The 18,117-nt window shown below is 37.6% G+C and overlaps 1 protein-coding gene across 2 annotated transcripts in view; it reads left to right on the top strand.

The window, feature by feature from the left end:
• The window catches only part of LOC131149362 (nuclear pore complex protein NUP133), a 54,227-nt gene that overhangs the window by 17,394 nt on the left and 18,716 nt on the right, over positions 1 to 18,117 (top strand). For both annotated transcript variants that reach the window (XM_058099751.1, XM_058099750.1), the window contains exon 6: positions 6,518 to 6,854. In XM_058099751.1, the coding sequence (XP_057955734.1) occupies positions 6,518 to 6,854 (337 nt within the window). The remainder of the gene's footprint in view (positions 1 to 6,517; positions 6,855 to 18,117) is intronic.

The raw sequence follows: 18,117 nt of genomic DNA, 5'->3' as shown, positions 1-18,117 counted from the left end.
CACATAATCCTACAATCTAAAGGCAGCTGATTCATGAAACAATTAACTGAAATACCAGCTGTCACAGGCCTAACACTTCACATTGTGTGAAGGACTGTGGGATACTAATTGTATGCCACAAGCTTAACTAGTGAGTTGAAAGTAAATTGTGGTTCACCACATGATTGTCAACCCCCAAATACAAATGAAACAAAAGCAATAACTAAACATGAAAGTAAACATGAGTTACATGGTAAATCGTAAAATGACACTTAGCAAGGGACGGTAGTACACTAAACACATTTACAAAAGCTAGTGAGTTATATGGTGATTGATGAACATTCACCCTCTCTTGAAGTGTTTCCTATGCTATTCTAATCTAGCATGGGGAAATGTAAATATGAATAGTCATATTCCCCATTTTGACTAAGCTATTGCCTTACTCTAAGAATAAAACCTACACTAGTATTTATAGGATGGTTACACATTCCATGTGAACAAGACAGGCGGTCACAGGAAAGCATAATGTCTTGAACAAGTTTTGGCTCGTGACTTAGGTCTAGGTGTTTTTTTTTTTTTGGGGGGGGGGGGGGGGGGGGGGGGGGCGGGGATAAGAGAGAACGCCTACTAGTTGGGAGGGAAGCAACTCAAGCCCTAGAAATGTGGTGTCTAATAACATCTTTTTAATTGGGAAATGGATGTGGAGGTTTTTATAGGTTACTTTATAGCACTGGGTGAAATGGTAAGTATGGGGTAGAATTGCTCTTTTTTGTAACATTTTGCAAACAAATTTGAAGAGAGGAAAAACTGCACGAGCATTTTGGAAACACCAAAAGTTTTCATCTCATAACCTTTTTGAGAATGGGAACATGGTTATTCTAGTTGAACCCACCCTCTTGATTCCCTTTCCCTCCTCCATGTTTCTTTGTGATTTTGCCTGCAACATAAACGCTTATCATTCCTTACCTTGTCATTATTTTGCTCGCCTCGTTCCCAACCTTTCGCTCTTACCCTATTATCTACTGTGCATCTCTGTCATTTTCTTCCAAACCCATGGCAACCCTCTGCAACCCACCCTCTCTCTTGCACAGTAACCAATCTGCTTGGTTCTTAAACCCTTGACCGTCTCATGCCCCATTTTCTTAAATAATTTCTCCAAATATGGTCTTCAACCTTCTCAAAGGCTCTAGTCTATCTTTGTTACTACGAAACAGAGCATTTAATCAATAGAAAATGATTCACATTAGTAGTGAAAGGAAGCTTTTGGTATATCACTGAAAAAACCAAATGGTGTCACTTCTTCATATCTCTCTCGAAGGAGCGGCAATGGTTGGCTTCACAGCTATGCCTATACCTACTATCTAAAACATCAAATTTGTGGGTGAAGAATTATTGGGCACCCACCACATTGTTGTGATGCTCTGATTAAGAGCCAACTCTTGCTTCATCTCATTGGAGAAGATCATGCATAAGTGAGCAATTCAACTAAAGTGTAGAGGCTTGACCATAAGAAGTTTTGGGAGGCATGAAAGGGCATGGCACGAGGAAAAAGCTCGAGAGAGAACAAGAAGGGCTGCTATGTCTTGATTGTGGCTCCTCGAATGTTGGGAGGATCCTTCAAGCCCAAATCTCAACTTGTATTTTTTGAGATTTGCACCTCTATCCTACTAGTGATGGGGAAATTCTAGAAACATAGTAATAGTAAGTCTATTCACGAGAAGGAAGGACACATTGTAGTGGGGTGGGAAGGATTGTAACATGAGAAAATTTTTGAATTTGGAAAAAATTTGAATTCAAGTTTGAATTTTTCTGAACTAAGCTTGGGCCAAGTAAATAACCCATAGCCTTTTAATGGTAAAGCTCAACAACACTTGAAAGTTGGGCTTAATGTGCAGCCCAACTCAAGCTTACATAATCAGGGGAAAGTCCAGATCAATGGGCAAATGATGGAGAACTAAGATAAAGCTCATTGAAGCTACAAATAAGTGTGAGTTATGGTGTATTCCCAAGGAGAAAGGGGGGGGGGTTGTATTGGGTATTTTAAAAAAAATTCTAGGTCACGTATGCCCTATTTTTAAAACACAACAACAAAATCACAAGCTTGGAGATATACAAGTTTTAGTATTACACAACCAAACAAATTCTAGCTTATGATTTCTCAAGCAATCAGTATTACACAACCAATCTCAAGTGCTATAAAAATTTAAGGCATTTACAATAATCACTATAAAATAAATATAACCATGCACAAGCGGAAATTTAAAGAGAGAAGGGAAAGAGAAGCAAACACAAGATTTACGAGGTTTGTCTATTCCCGCCTACGTCCTCGCCTCAAAGCAACTCGCTTGAGGATTTCCACTATCCTCTCCTTCAAACAAGGTGGAGCTGCCTTATTACAATCCGCTTCTTCCCAAGGCGAAGCTTCCTTTCCAGACGAAACCTACGCCTGGCCCGGTTCTATACCCGAACCGCGAAACGCAAAGGAAATAAAATTTTGAGTACAATAAAGTGCTTCTTGAATAAGCTAATTTGTACAAATAAAAATCTTAAACAGTCTCACAAGATATGATTTAAAGCTCAATAGAGTGTTTAGGGTGTTTCTCAATAAGATTTTTGCAATAAGAGAGTAGATGATCTTTGAGTAATATGAATGCTTAAAAAATTCAAAACCAATAAAAATTCTCCAAAGATGATTTGCAAAAATGAATGTAGGAGAAGTTAGGGTTTTGCTCTCAAAATGACTTTCTAAAATGAATAAGTAGGAGACTTTGATGTGAAGAAATAAATGCTCAAATGAATGCTTCTTCAACAACCCTCAAGAGCAATAAATGATTTGCAAATGATGGGAGTGAATGAGAGTAAATGCTCTCTCTCAAAAATACTTTTCAAAATGATCGAGGAGAAGAGAGTAGATGAACTCTTTGATTTTGAGAGAATGAATGTAAAATGCCCAAATATGTTTGAGTGTGAGTATGTATTGGCAAAAGATTTTTAATGACTTTTTGACTTGGTATTTGTAGGCATTTTCGGCATATAGCCGTTTTATGGCTGTTGGAGCAATAGAAAATTATTGTCTTTGAATTTTATGGCCGTTGGGGAGCTGTTGCGTCAGTTCTGCCCGTTAGAGTCGTCGATGAGTGGCTATCATTCGTCGACGAGACGCCCTCTTTCATTGACGAGTCACCTGGGCAGAAAAATGAAATAAATTATTGGATTTTCTCGTCGACAACTCAATAAGCTCTCGTCGACGAGTCAACCCCTTTCGTCGACGAGCCAAGCTCGTTCGTTGATGAGTGACTTGGGCTGAAACTTGTTAAGGCTACTGACTTACATTTGTCGACGAATGGCATGCATTAGTTGACGAGTCCCCTGTTTTTCACACTTAGTAAGCCTTTTAATGAGTTAACCCACCCTAGGACAAGTGTATATGAATTTTCATGAAAAGCTTGAGTCCGTAGGGTCAGTCTATGGTCAGTTTTGAGCTTTCCATCATATCAAACACGACATGCATATTACAATCAAATCTAAAACTATACAATTGAAAATTTATGTGTCTTCATTCTTTTGCTCTTCAATCTTCCATGGAATGGGCCAAGCCAATATGCACTTTAAGTTCCTCATGGCCTCCATATTGCAATCAGTATTTGTGCCTTTTGAGATATACATCTGTTCAAACACTCAATGCATAAATGAGATTCTTACTATTTGTCATTATCAAAATAGGGATCGGACTCAAAAAGTCAACAATAAGCTTTGGTTGAAGGGGCAGCCAAAGCTCAAACCATTAAAGACTTTTCTTAGAGCCCACAACGAAACCAAGGCCTGCACAAGCATGTACATAAAAGGGGATTTTGCATACTGGCATGTTGATAGGGCATGTTTGAGACAACTTTGTAGAGGCTCCCAGAAGTGTATAAGAAAAGGATTAGATTGAATTCGGGCTTTAGGGATCTTGATGCATGGTACAAGGGGGAGCAGATTCTTTAGTTGGAAGGGGAAGAGGCTAAAGCAAGCCCTGTCAAGGATGATGTTGAGTCTTTCTGCTCTCAATCCACTGAACTTGAAGGGCTTCTAATAAAAAATCTTAGGAGGAAAGTCTAGGCATTAGAAGTAGGCATCGGTTTAAATGGCAGAGAACTTGGCGAGGCCTTCAATTTCTAATATGAAAAGAGATATTGTCTTAATGAATGGTCCATAAATCAAAGCCAAAGTTCATTAGATACCCATTTTGCAGATCATACAGCTTCCCAAGTTTGCTGACAACAACACGTGGTGATGATATTCTGGAGGCATGGTTGGCAAATAATGCTTCTACAGCTGGAAATACTCATGTATTGTTTGGTTTTCATGGAAATTTTGAGTCACTTGTGTGCCATGGGGAGCAAAACAAAGAGGATTCTTTTAAAACTGTCAACCTTTTAGACGATGAGAGGGAAGCCTAGGTGGCTTAGGATCTCATATATGAGCTAGGTTTGGAGTTGATGAATCCTAAAGGAGAGAAAGTTAGGCTATAGTTTGATGAGTCTGGGGAGAGGAAAACTACTAAATAGAGTAGGGAGTTTGATATGGTCGTCAGGTCAACTATGACAAGGGAGACAACTCCTTGAGGGCCCCTGGCGGTGTAAAGTGAATATTTTATTCTGGAAAGTTAGAGAGTTAGGGGATTGGGGTAGAGGATAGTGGCTAAGGAACCAGGAAACAAGGGCAACTTGGATACCTTGATTCTTCAAGAGGCTATACTGAGGAAAGTCAACGCTTTCCTCTGAAGCATTTGGGATTTTAGAAACAAAAATGGGTTTGCATTACCTTCTTCCAGTTCTAGGGTATTTGGGGGCCAAATTGCATAGGAATGTGTGGAATCTTAGGGGTAGTGGTATTGTTTCTTATGTTAGCCCTTAGAGATTCATTTCTCAAGTAGCTTAGTTCTTTTTGCCTCTTACTCACTATTGTGTAGGAATTGGGAATCATATTCACTTTTTGGAAAGATGTTTGTGTGAGTGAGGTGTCTTTGGAATCTTTGTTCCCTCATCTTTCTAGATTGTCCCTCTTGCATGATGCATTGATTAATGCTCTCTATTTTTGAGTGGGGATCTCTTAAGAATTTACTTTTCTTTAGAAGTCTCAATGTGAGTGAAGTTGAGGAAATGAATTTGTTGTTGCATATGCTGGATTTTGTCCCTCGAATGGGTGGTGATTCGAGGATTTGGCTTGGGAATCTTCTAGTTCTTTTCCACAAAATCGTTTCTTGACTGTTTGTTAAAAACCAACTGTTTTCTTCGTTGAACTGTTTTATTTGAAAGGCCAAGGTTCCTTGTAAGATCAGGGGTTTTATGTGGACTCTGACCCTCAATAGGATTAATACCAATGATTTACTGCAGTTGAGGGCACCTTATATAGCCATAAGTCTGAATATTTGTGCCATGTGTTTGGAAGCTGGTGAGACAAATAATCACTTGTTTCTACATTGTAGGGGCAGCTCTGGGCTTTTTTTTTTTGGATCTTTGAGGAGGTACTGGTGATTGTGAGACTGTTGATATTTTCCTAATGGTACGGAACAAGGATTTGGGAGGAGTAAGCTGGGAAAATTTTATGGAGGTGCAGTTTTTGGCTTTTCTCTTTTGGACTTTACTAATTGAAAAATGCTAGGATTTTCAAGGAATAGAGTTACTTCCAGGGCTTCTTTTTGGGATGATTCTTTGGGTTTATTTCAATGAATGTTGTTATCAAATCTTTAGAGGCATTGGAAAAGGGCTTTGTTGTAATTGTTTTTTGCTTTTGGTTTCTTTGCTTATTATTATTATTATTTTTTAATGTGGTATGAGGATTTCTTATCCTCTTTTCTCTATAATTCCTTTTTCTATACATTAATGATTTTTTATTCTATAAAAAATGGGTTTTTAATCTGTGTTCCGTATTAGGTGTTAATTTGTGTTAGATTTTCACAGAACAGGATTTTAACAAAACAGGGTTTAATGTTTTAGGGATGTTTTGTCTTATTTTTAAAAGATAAATATTCTTATCTGCAAAATGATTACACAAATTCTAGTTTTCTATATGGATTAACTTGTTATTCAATGTGCTGGAAGATTTAGAGTAGCTTTTGAATGTCAATTGTGTCTTCTGTTAAAGGTTATAGGATTGTATTTTTAAAATTGAAATTTCAATCTTCTGGCATCTGGTCATTTTTTTTTGCATCTATTCCTTTTCAGATTCTTTTTTATTTTTTTGTAAATTATTTCAATTATTCAAAGATGTTGCTTTAATTTCAACATTGCTTGTTCATGCTTACATGCAGTGTTATATAGTCAGGCCTGCTTATTTGCTAAACTATGATAATTTTATAGCTTTTCTTTTGATTCTGTTTTTTAATTCTTATAATAGAGATAAACAGAAAGTCTCTCCAATGTAAAGTTGTTTTCTTTAGTATTACTAATTTCTTTTGGTCCTTATCAAATTATAGTTGATACTTTTCCTGTTATGTCTTTTCCTTATCTTTTTTGATGCTTCTTCATTTCCTCAATGTATTTCAATTGTGCAGCATGAGAGCATGGGACCTAAAAGAGGTTTTAGTTACTTTGTGTTTAGACAACTGTTTGAGGACAGACAGTTTCCCAAACTTCTAAGGCTTGGGGAAGAGTTTCAAGAAGAGCTATTTACATTTTTAAAGCAGCATCCAAATCTCCTGTGGCTTCATCAAGTGTTCCTTCAGCAGTTTTCTGCAGCTTCTGAAACTCTCCATGTATTAGCACTTGCTCAAAATAGTAGCTCAACATCAGCACCTGGAGAAGGGAATGAATCTGAATTTGGTAGTTTGGAACCAGCATTGACAGAGCGGAGGCATCTTTTGAATCTCTCAAAGATATCCGCAATGGCAGGTTGGATTCTCTTACCTGGCGCTAGACTTTTCTTCTAATTTTTATTTTGCAGCATTTTTTCCTCCATTCCAACTTCCAATACTTCATCAATTTAGCCTTTGCAGTGTATCGGGAGCATGATCATATCCAACAATCATGGACATCTATCTTTTCATAGAGGTGTCCATCCATGTGATTACTAATTTCTTGTCCAGACGTAGACACATATCTTTCCACTATGGTTGAAGGAATCCTCATTAATTAGGAGACAGCTGCGTTCAAGTTGTAATTTCACCTTTTGTATCTTGGAGCTTGTGAATCTTGTGGTTCTCTTGTAAGAGAGTCATGATCTTGTTATTTTGGCCGAGCGTGAACCTCTACTTACTAAAGAGAAATTGATTTTGTGGGCCTCCCAACTACATTGCTTGGGATTGTTTGTATGTGTGTGTGTGTTTTAATGACAATAAAAATTTATCTTGAGAGGAGAAAGAGAATTACAAACTAAAAATAAGAAAAAATAAAATAAAAAACAAGTAGGCAAACCAGAAAACCTACACAAAGTCACAAAGAAAATAAGAAAGCTTCTTCTTAACCTGTTTCCATTGTAGTTAATAGAGCACTTTAAATAAGCCAGGTCATGCTGAGCTCCATTGATGTTGTTAGTTCCACCATTCAAATGACATTCTTGTCCTCCAGGATTGGACTATCATAGCAATAGCTGAGCTTCAATATCATTCCCATTGGTCTCCTATCAGCAGAAACTGGGGTAGGTAAGATCATTCACCTGTCACTTTATAGCCTTATCATCATCCTCAAAAATAGGAACACCTTCTAAACCTTCAAGCAGACTTGCTGGCACATGAGAAACATCTCCATCTAATGCAAAAGAATCTAAAACATGCTGTATTGTTCAAGTTCCTGATCCAATAATAAACCACCAATCAAAATTATTCCCATTATCAGACTCATCACCCCATATTGTTTTTCTTATTAGAGTCCTCTCTTGTTCTCTTTCACCTGATTCTACTGCCAAGTCGTTTGGGTTTTCAACAATGCAAAAACTACTATCAATATTCCTCTTTAAAGATTTAGTCATCTGAATACCATGCAGAGAAGTCTTCGTATCAACAGCCTCCTGAATTGTTGTCTGACACTTTACTGGACCCATCTTGGACAGGCTTTTTTTCCCTCCACCACCAAGAAGCTTCTTCTCACCACTATAACTCACATTATCATGTGCACACATCTCTTCAAAGTGGTTCTGATTATTCTGATCCTTAACCAGGTTTCACAGCTGCGAACTCCCATATAGTTACCCGCAGTATCCATCGAAGGAAGCAAGATTCCTGGGCAACTCCACATGGCAAACACTATTGTCTTCAAATTGAAGAGAAGCTCCAGGAGTAACAGTTGAGGCCTTAGAAGCAACTGACCTGTGCAGCATCTGTCTTGGCAGAACGTGAAATCCTTTCATTCTGTAATTATTGTTTTTGTATCTGCCAACTAAAAGATTTCTCCCTCTGGCTTTACCTTGAATGCCCCATTACCCACTCCACTTTTTTTTTAAAATTATAATTTCCTCTGAAACAATAGAGCCTGCCTGCCTTAGCTGTATGCCACCATCAGCAAATGGGAAAAATCTATTGTAACGTTTAAAATAGGTTCCACCCTCTCCCAGCTGACCTGTGATTCATTATCCATAATCATGAGACCACTAATCTTTGGACCACCATTCATAGGCTCAATACCCTGTTTTGACTCATTTCCTGTTGACCCTAATATCTGCAGAACCAAAGCCTGCTAATCTCTGGCTCATCCATTATCATCTTCTTCTTTAATGGCTGAGTCACAGGAAACCCTCTATCTGCATCACTGTGAACTGCCGCAACCTTGTGCTCTGATTTGGTTCAAACTGATTTAACCAAAATGAATCACTTGGGCCAATTGGTTTGGTTGCTTTTATGGAACGGTTTGGTTTGCTAAAAAAAATATAATTGAATTATATTTGGTTCAGTATCAGTTTTAGAAGTCTGAAAACCGACCTGATCAAAAATCAAACAGTATCTTTAAAAACACCAGTTCAACTATGAAATTTATTTTGCCTAAAAAAAACAGTTCAACAATTCAGATAAGCTAATTTAGTGCTTCAACTGTTCTCTAAGTGGCCTAAATCTCAATTCATGATTCGAACTCCACACAGCACAATGAGGCCTCTTAGTCTATTTCTCCTAACCCTGGATTCCTCATTACTCTCCTTTGGCTCTAGCCTCCAGGGCACAGTTTCCCAAGGTTTTCAAGTTCGACCAGCTACGATCAGGCCAACTGCGCTGCAGCAGCAGTGCCGTACAACTGAGCCAGCTGACTGCTTTGTTGTCTCTGCGCTCTCATTTCTACTCTATCAGTTCTGCGTGGTTGACTGGCCTCTCACTCTCACATACCATTCTCTCAATTCTCCAGTCCATACTATCTATTTAAGATTTCCAAGTCTCAGCTCTCAAAATTTTCAAGGTTATCATCTTCTGATCTCTGCCTTACAAGCAACAAGCCTCCCAGATTTGATTCGAAACTTAGATTTTTCAACAAATAAAAGCATACATTCCATGGTAAATGATCTGTGGAAAAGTGAGGTGTGTACCAAGTGTTGATGAAATGCCACAACTGTTTAAGCAATTTCGGTCTTTAATTTCTCAATATTCCAATCATTGTGGCAAGCAGCCTGCTTGCTGCTGCTACTGCACTCTGCCTACTGCATGTTTGTTGGCCTAACAATAGGAGAAAGTGGCGGCAGGACAGCTGTTAATGTGTTAATGGATTCTTTTTTTCCTAATTCGAGGGGGATACATGGTTTTGGATTGGGAATTTAAGATACGGGCTTTCATTGAGAATCTTGTTCTTAACAGGACAAGTACAAAGTGTTTGTTACATAAAAGAAGGCCCCATAAAGCTCTCAGTCCAGAAGTTTGTATGCTGTGCCGTGAGGAAAACGAAACTAATGGTCATATTTTTGCTTTATTGCCAGGTGGCAAGGTATATATAGGATAATTTGTTTTCTTTTTATGATAAATGATTGGGTGGATGCAGAGCATGTTCATGATTTTTTGTTGAAGTTTTGGGGTTTTGGAAAAATGAAAGAGGTATGGATTTTTTTGTAACTGTGCAGTACATGTTATTTTGTGGTTACTTTTGCAAAAAAGGAATGCTAGAATTTTCAAAGATCAGAAGACTTCTCCAATTTTTCTTTGGGAGAAGTTACTGTAGTTACTGTTATGCTTCTTTTTGGCTCATCGTTTGTGGTTTTTGGGGGGTCTTTTATTGTCTGACATTCTAAGGGATTAGAAGGTAGCTTTGATGTAATCTCTTTTTCTTTTTGATTTATTTTTTTGCTGGATATGATATCCTTTGTTTGTTGTAATTATATCTTTTCTTGATAGATTTTTTTGTTATCTAAAAAGAAAAGCCTCCAGTTTCATGTCCTCTTTCTATCATCCTCATATTCAAATCTTGAATAACAACAGAATTGGAGAAGAACCAAAGAAGGCAGTAGAACAAGTTAAGAAAAATTTTTCATTTCACTTAGAGAACTATAATATTGAAGGAAAATTTTGGACTGCACAAAACAGAACATAGGAAACAGAAGAGGCAGGAATTAATGCCCCATCCCTTTAAATGGGGCAGCAAATTCATTTGCAATGTGAGTGTATAAAAGAGAGCAGAGAATCTATAACCAAGGATCTAGAAGAAGAAATACTAGATGGAAAACATGCTGTAGTTTTGCCTATTTGAGCAAGAGATGTGGGAAGATATGGAGATGCTTGATAGCGCATAAACTTGGAATAGTCTTGTTTTAGTAAGGACACAATTTGCTTCTCTACAGCTGTCGAAGGGTAGGAGCAGAATTAGTCATTGCAGCTTGAGCAACTTGAGGACGTCTTCCATGAAAATCCTGAGATTGGTCAACTGTGTGACTTCTGTGTTCATTGTGACTGCACTTTTCTGGTGTATCTCTGCTATGCCTATCTCTACCTCCATGATTTCCCTGACCACCTTTGGATGACAGAACTAGTAGTGCCTAAATTATGGGTGCTGGAGGAGGCACGAAGCATATGTGAATTGACTTAGGTGAAGTATGGTAATTTATGCTTGGACTGGTTCAAACTCAGCTTCAGACCTGCTAGGACTTGAAGAACTGTTAAATGCTGTCATTGTTTCTGCATTTCATGAACATTGCAGTTATAGGTTGCAGAATATTTAACTCTCTGAATGCGTTTCATCTAAGCAAGGTATTTGGTGACACTCCTCTCCCTGCTGTGGCTGAAAATATTCCAAAGAAAGATCATACATAATAGTTAGATTACTAGAGTATAAGATCTTGTTCAGTTAAGCTTTTAGATACAGAAACTGTATCTGAGAACATGGGATACAAAAGGTATTAAAAGAACAAGAAGCACATTTGATTAGTGCCTTTTACAAGACCGTTTTTAGCATTTTATCCTGAAACACCCCCATTTTAGGATTCTATAAAATGCTATTGTAGACATCCCAATTTTGACTAGGCCCTCCTAAGAAGACCCGGCGTAATAAAACTGATTTTAAGATCAAGCACTGGTCGTTCTTTTTCAAATTGGAGTCTTGTTTGTTTTCCATTGAGTCTTTTTCAAAGTTTGAGTCCCGTTCTTGGAGTCCCAGTTATCTCAAAATAGTCTTTCAATTTCAAGTTTGAGTCCCGATATTCAAGGAATAATTTCAATTCCTTTTAATTTTTATTTTGTACCTAGTTTTTCTAATTTTAGTTGATATCCCGTAATTTCAAAATTAATCTCTTTTATTAAGCTAGGTTTTGTTAAGTAAATCCTATGTTTTCAAAATTGAGCCCTTTTAGTTTTAATTTTAAAATTTGAATTCTTCTAACTTTTAGTTGAATTCCCTAAATTTCGAAATCGAGTCCTTTATTTCTTTTCATTTTGGAAGTTGAGTTTATTAATTTTTAATTTGAGTCTTACATCTTAAATCGAGTCCTTCAAAATTTTGAATCAAGTTTTTAGATCTTAAGTTGAGTCTTTCAGTTTCTGAATTAAGTCTTTCAGTTATAAGATTGGGTCTTTCAATTTCAAAACCGGGTATTTGTTTGAGTCTTAAGGTCATGTTATTACCGGGTATTCTTCGGGGCAAGATTGGTCAGCTTTGATATTGGGACTTAAGTCCAAATAAATGCATGAGGTCACACTTTATTCAGAAAAGGAGAAGGGCACGTGCCCAGATTTTGAGAGGTACAGAGGGATGTGGCAAAGTGACCGATACACACCTTCAGTAAAAAAATAATACAAAAAAGAAAAATGTAGCATATAGGGAAATGAAATACAAGGATACAGGGAAATAAAAAGTGGTTACAAAGAAATGTTGCAGTACAGAGAAATACGGGGGTACATCCAAAGCACAAAATACATACAAAATCACAAAAAATAAATAAAATGAAAATTGAAGCAACCAATCCTCAATTGTCAGCTGGAAGCATCTTCCAAGGTCCTGCACACCAAAGAGAAATAACACGTCAGTTAGCAAATGAAATTCAGAAAAAAAAGTAATAATAAAATTCACGTGTGCAGAGAGGGAATGAAGTTTGTTAAAAAGAAATATTCCCTGCCATCGCAGGGAATAAAGAGGGGAAACCTGTTGGAAGGGTGGACTTTGGTGCCAAATCAGACCCTCATACTCCCTATAAATAGGGAGTCTCGCATTGTAGAAGGGGGACAAGGCAGAAAGCATTAGGAAACCCCTGGAAAAATTGAGAGACACAATAAGGGAGAATTAGAAAAGCCCTGCAAAAATTGAGAGAAGGGAAGGCAATTAGAGAGCATTATAGAGAAACTCTGCAGTAACTGAGAAGCTAGAAGGAAAATTAGAGAGAGCCAGAGCAGATGCAGAAAACCCCTGGACCTCGGAGGCCAGCTCAAAAGTTCCCAATTGGAGCCCCTGGACAGAAATCGAGAAAGCACTCCGTAGTGCTCTCTCACCCACAGACAGAAGCAAGAAGGCATCCCTGTGGTGCCTTGCAGTCCAGGACCTGAGGTCAATCCAGAACCCCCTTGAAGAAAGGACCAGGAACCAGAGAGCAAACTCAGACTCACCCTCAGGAGAAGAAGACCGAAGGAGTTTGACAGTGTAAAGGTAGAATTAAAAGATTCAATTCTCTTTTCTATGATGTGTATATGCCGTATATGATGAATTGAGAACGCAGGTGTCTAGGTCCAAGTCTCAGGTTCACACTCGAACCTGAGCCAAATCACTGAAGTTAGACCTAACAAGCTCACTGAATTTGAACTCGTGTCCTCTGACCCAAAGCCCTAGCAAGGGCTTATACTGCCGGACCCAAACCCGAATTCGGGTTCAGACCACTGAGACAACACCCAAGTACTCGAACTCGAACCTAGACACCCATCGAGCCCATTTCAAACTCCTCAAATCGAAGCCCATTCCCTTCTGAATCACCTGAGGCCCAAACCTTTTGTTTAAAAACACTCAAGCTCACTGTTCTAAAAACTCCGGCCCATTTGCATGTTAATAGACCCAAACCCAGGTCATTTTTTAAGACATTAAGCCCAACTCTCAGTTTTTAAACCACCAAGTCCATCTTATCTTTTAAAAAGAAACATTAAGCCCAACCCTCAGCTTTTGAACCCCGAGGCACTACTTTTTAAAAGAACGCTGAGGCCTGACTTTTTTAAATGTCCCCGACCCCGTTCTCAAATTAACTGCAAGCCCCTGGAAAATTTTTAACTCATAGCCCACTTTGAGAATAAACCGAGGCCCATCTACCCATAGCCCAAAACATCTTATAACTTGAGCCCAAAACACTGTTGAACCGAAGCCCACACATGCTCAAATCACAACACACACCAACCAAACTCACTTGGGGTACCCGAGCCAACACAGTTCCCCTGGGGTTGACTCAAGCGAGTCAACCTAGCATAACTCAGTGAGTTAGGGTTCAGACGAGTCAAACTCATCCCTGAACCTCAACCTTCCTAGATCTAAAACTCTAATTCTCAAGTACAACACAGAGAATCACAAACACAACCAGTGTTCACATCCCACTCAAAACCATACCCACACATCAAACCACAAGCAAAATATAAAAATCAAGATACAAAAAAGAAGAAGAAGAAGAAAAAAAACTTATCTTTTCATCGGACTTTGAATGGACCTCTTTGAGATCCATATCAGTCACTTCCCTCGAAGTCCCTTGGGGGTATGTTATCCATAGTTTCATTGTACGGTACAAGTCTGTTCAGATTTGACCATAAGAGCTTGGGGGATTTGTGAAAAGCTAAAACTCCTCTGAGAGTTGTTGAGAAGACGGAGAGAGAGGTAGGGGAGTTGCAGATTACCAAACTTGAGCTTCGGTTTCAAGTAAAGAATCTGAGAGAACAGGGAGGAGAGTAAGAGTAAGAGGGGGCAAATTGCAGAGATTAGGACTTTGGTTTGATCTAATATGGAATCAAAGGGGGATCTTCAGATCAGTGAGGGGAACGTTCAAAGCTAGGGTTTCAGTAGGAAGTCTCGAGGAGAGTTGAAAGAGAGAGGGTTAGAAGAAATTGGGGATTCGGTTGCAGGAAAGACAGAGAGAGAGAAAACAGGTAAGTGGGAGAGTGGAAGTAGTTGCAGGAGATTTGGGGCATCGCAGTTCCACTGAGGGTTTGAGATCGGAGAGAGGAGAGATTGCAGGATGAGAAGGAATGAAGGAGATTGAGGCTAGTGCTTCGGTTGTCGAAAGAAGGGAGCAAGAGAGGAGAGAAGGGAGAGAGGGAGAATGCAAAAATGAGAAAAACAAAAATTTTCAGTTTAAGTATCATTTGCCCCGAGACTGTAGGGTTCAAGCACGTGGCACACTTTTGCCTGTTCGATCAAAAGGCTACGCAGGTACCTTCATCGCCGTCCATTCTATGTTTCCTGTCAACGCCCCTGATCTAGCCATGTCAGCAATCTGAGGCAATCTACTCTCCATTGTTGGATCTTTGCTCCCTAGCAACGGCCAAGATCCCCCTGTATCAGAAATCAGCATCAATGTCTGCTCCTCCACCCGCCAGCCGACACATGGATCATCTGTCCCCCACACACGCAGAGGGATGCATGTTCTTCTCGTAGCCGTATTAGATTGTCTCTTGGTGGACATTCAGGATTGAACCACGTCACCAATCTGCGCCCACCTGTGCTCCTTCACTCGGTGATAGACACGTGGCCCTGACTCAGCTTTAAACTGGTTACCCCTCTCTTGACTAGTTGACCCTTGACCGGTTTCCCATGAATTGTTGACCCTTGATCAGTTCCACCTGACCCGTTGACCCCTGAACCGGTGCTGAACCGGTTTTTCTTATTTTCTTATTTATTGTATACTATGTATTTGATTTTAAAAATTCAAAAAAAATCTAGAAAAATTACAAAAAAAATTCAGAAAAATTATAGAAAACTAAAAAAAAAAGAAGAAAAAATTCTAAAAAATGTTTTTGACCCACTTTTCTATTTTCCTTAAAAATTAGTCTTTGCACCATGTTATTTAATTATCTTAAAAATTGCAAAGAAAATTTAAAAAAATAAAAAAAAATTCTAAAAAATTTTTTAGTATATTTCTCCTTACTTTCTTTAATTATTTTCGTTGATTTTAAATTTGCGAAAATATTACAAATAACTTGAAAAAAATATTTTGATTCAAAGTTGTTTTTGCACTTGGAAAAATCATCAAAAAATCAAGAAAACTTGGAAAAAATTTCCAAAATTTTTTGAGGTCAAAAATGGTTTTTGTTCACCCTTTTTATCCCAAATCATTCCAAAAAATTCCCAGAAAAACTTGAAAATACTATTTGATATTTTGGAAAATCCTACATAATTTTTGAAACAAATCTGGGAGCTACTTTTGTAAACATATTTTTTCGATTTTCCTTCCCCATGATTTTAACAAAGGGGCATAAGTATTTAAGCTTCCGTGTCCCGGTTCTGAGGGAATATTTACATATTGTATATTATTTGTGTTGTTCATTTATTTCCATTTTTGTAAATTCACAAAGGGAGTAAATAAAGACTATTCAATTTAATTTCAGGATAAATTTCTAATTAATTTGGTATCGTTCCTAGAACGGGCGTGTAGGAGGTGCTAGTACCTTCCCCCACGTAACCAAACTCCCGATCCTTACTTTGGTAACGTAGACCGATTCTACCCTTAATAGGATAGTAATCAAGTGTTTTAACCACACTCCAAAAGGTTAGTGGCAACTCCATCACACCATGTTTTCCTTGAAAATATCAAAACCACACACTTTTTATTTCGCCGCACCCCGAGGCAACTTTCACTCCGCGGGACATCGCCACAGCTATTTGTTTGGAATCCAGATACTGTCCAAAACTATCTATATGGCTAACTTAGACGCACTTAACCAGTCATCTTGTGCTGGCTCTTCACAACAAATTGAAGTTGCTGAAAGACTAAACATATTTTGGATGTCACTTGTACTTTTATTTTTATTTATTTATTTATATTAAATTTCAAAGGAATGTGGCTAAAGTGTTTTAGGTTGATGCAGTTCTTATAGCTTTCTATCTTATCAATAGAATGCCATCTTCAGTAAGGTCTTAAATTTTGATTTCGGCTCAAATTTTGAAGCTCCAAAAGTACATAAATTTTGATGCAAATTTCAATTTTCAATTTTTGATGTCAATTTTCAATTTTGATTTGAAAAAAAAATGGAAATCAGTAGTAAAGAATGGAACTTCTTTTATGAAACTTTAGAAATGGTTAATAGACATAATTATATAAGATTTAGGACTAATATATTACAAGTTAAATACATCTATGTTGTGTATGAGGTGGAAAAGTTGTAATATAATATGTGTATCATACATATTTGTTAGATAACGTGCAATAAAAACATTCAATAAATACAAATGAAATTCATAAATCATTTAAATATTATTTATTATAAAAATAATGATAATTTAGACATGAGTGGTTAGATAAAATGTTGTTGCAAGTTTATTTTTTCATATAATTTCATAAGGCCTTGTAATAATCATTTTATTTAATAAAAAATAAAATAAATTAATTGAGAAATTTCACTTTGCTCCTAAATCTCTCATTTGAATTCCGAGGAAATTTCATTCTATAGTTAAAATTTTGGCAAGTTTCACTAAAATTTTGAGATATCGATAAATTTCAGATAATTCGTTGATATTGTGATGCAATTTATGTAAGACGGAAATCGACTTGCATTTCAATTTCGAGGGTGATGGAAATTGAAAATTTCAAAGAAATTTCGACAATTTCGTGTAAATTTAAGACCATGATCCTCGGTACTTAGAGATCAAATATCATATTCAATCATCTTTCCTTATGAATTTCTATTTCCGTGACCTCCTTGCATACTTGTGTATCTTTTGTTCATTAGTAAGCTCCTTTTATTGATAAACAGGATCTTCAAACTCCGTTTTTTTTCCCCGGAATTCTTGTTCTAAGAAATGGTATTGATCGTGCCTTGCATTGTTTCTTTATCTCTGCAGATGCAATGCTCTTTGCGCTGCTACTCCACACAACTGGAATTATTTGGATACAAATGATCTTGGTTGTTCCTACCCCTTTCCAAACTCCTTTCCACTTTCTGATACAGGGGGTTGTCTTTGTGTAGCCCTTGTTCTTTTGTGTCTTCATCTTCACTTAGTCCTTTTGGTCATGTGGTTCATCCTCCTTTGCAGGTATATACGTGACAATGAAACAAAGTAATTGAGTATCTGCCAGCTTCTAGTGATATGCCTTCAGTTTCCTTGTCTGCAAATTTGACTTCTCTTGAAATAAGACCTTCATATTGCTGTTTGTGAAGGTCAGCGTACATGTAATCAACACCCTATCTCTAACTTTCTGTCTTATAATTTTTTACTTCTTCCTACTATTGTGTTGTTACCATGTTATCTTGCGTCTCTATTTCAAAGTTTGTATCCAAAGCTCTCTCATTCTGAGTGGAAGGCTGCAAGAAAGTAGAGATGCCTGCTTTGCATTTGAATGATACTTGGGAACTTGTAAAGCTTCCTGTGATAAGTCTGTTGTTGGTATACTTCAAAAGTGAACGTGGTGTTGGTTCTGTTGACCAGTTGGAAGCTAGATTAGTGAGTAAAGGTAATGCTCAAGTGCATGTTTAGATTATTCCAGCACTTCTTCACTGGTGGCTAAAATGGCATTTATATGTCTATTCATCCCTCTTGTTCATAGTTGTCAGAATCTTTACTAATGAATCCAAAAACAACG

Source organism: Malania oleifera, chromosome 2 (genome assembly GCF_029873635.1).
Source record: "Malania oleifera isolate guangnan ecotype guangnan chromosome 2, ASM2987363v1, whole genome shotgun sequence".
In the NCBI taxonomy this organism is placed as follows: Eukaryota; Viridiplantae; Streptophyta; class Magnoliopsida; order Santalales; family Ximeniaceae; genus Malania; species Malania oleifera.
The sequence above is the reverse complement of the archived record's forward strand: the minus strand, read 5'-3'. Positions and strand labels throughout refer to the sequence as shown.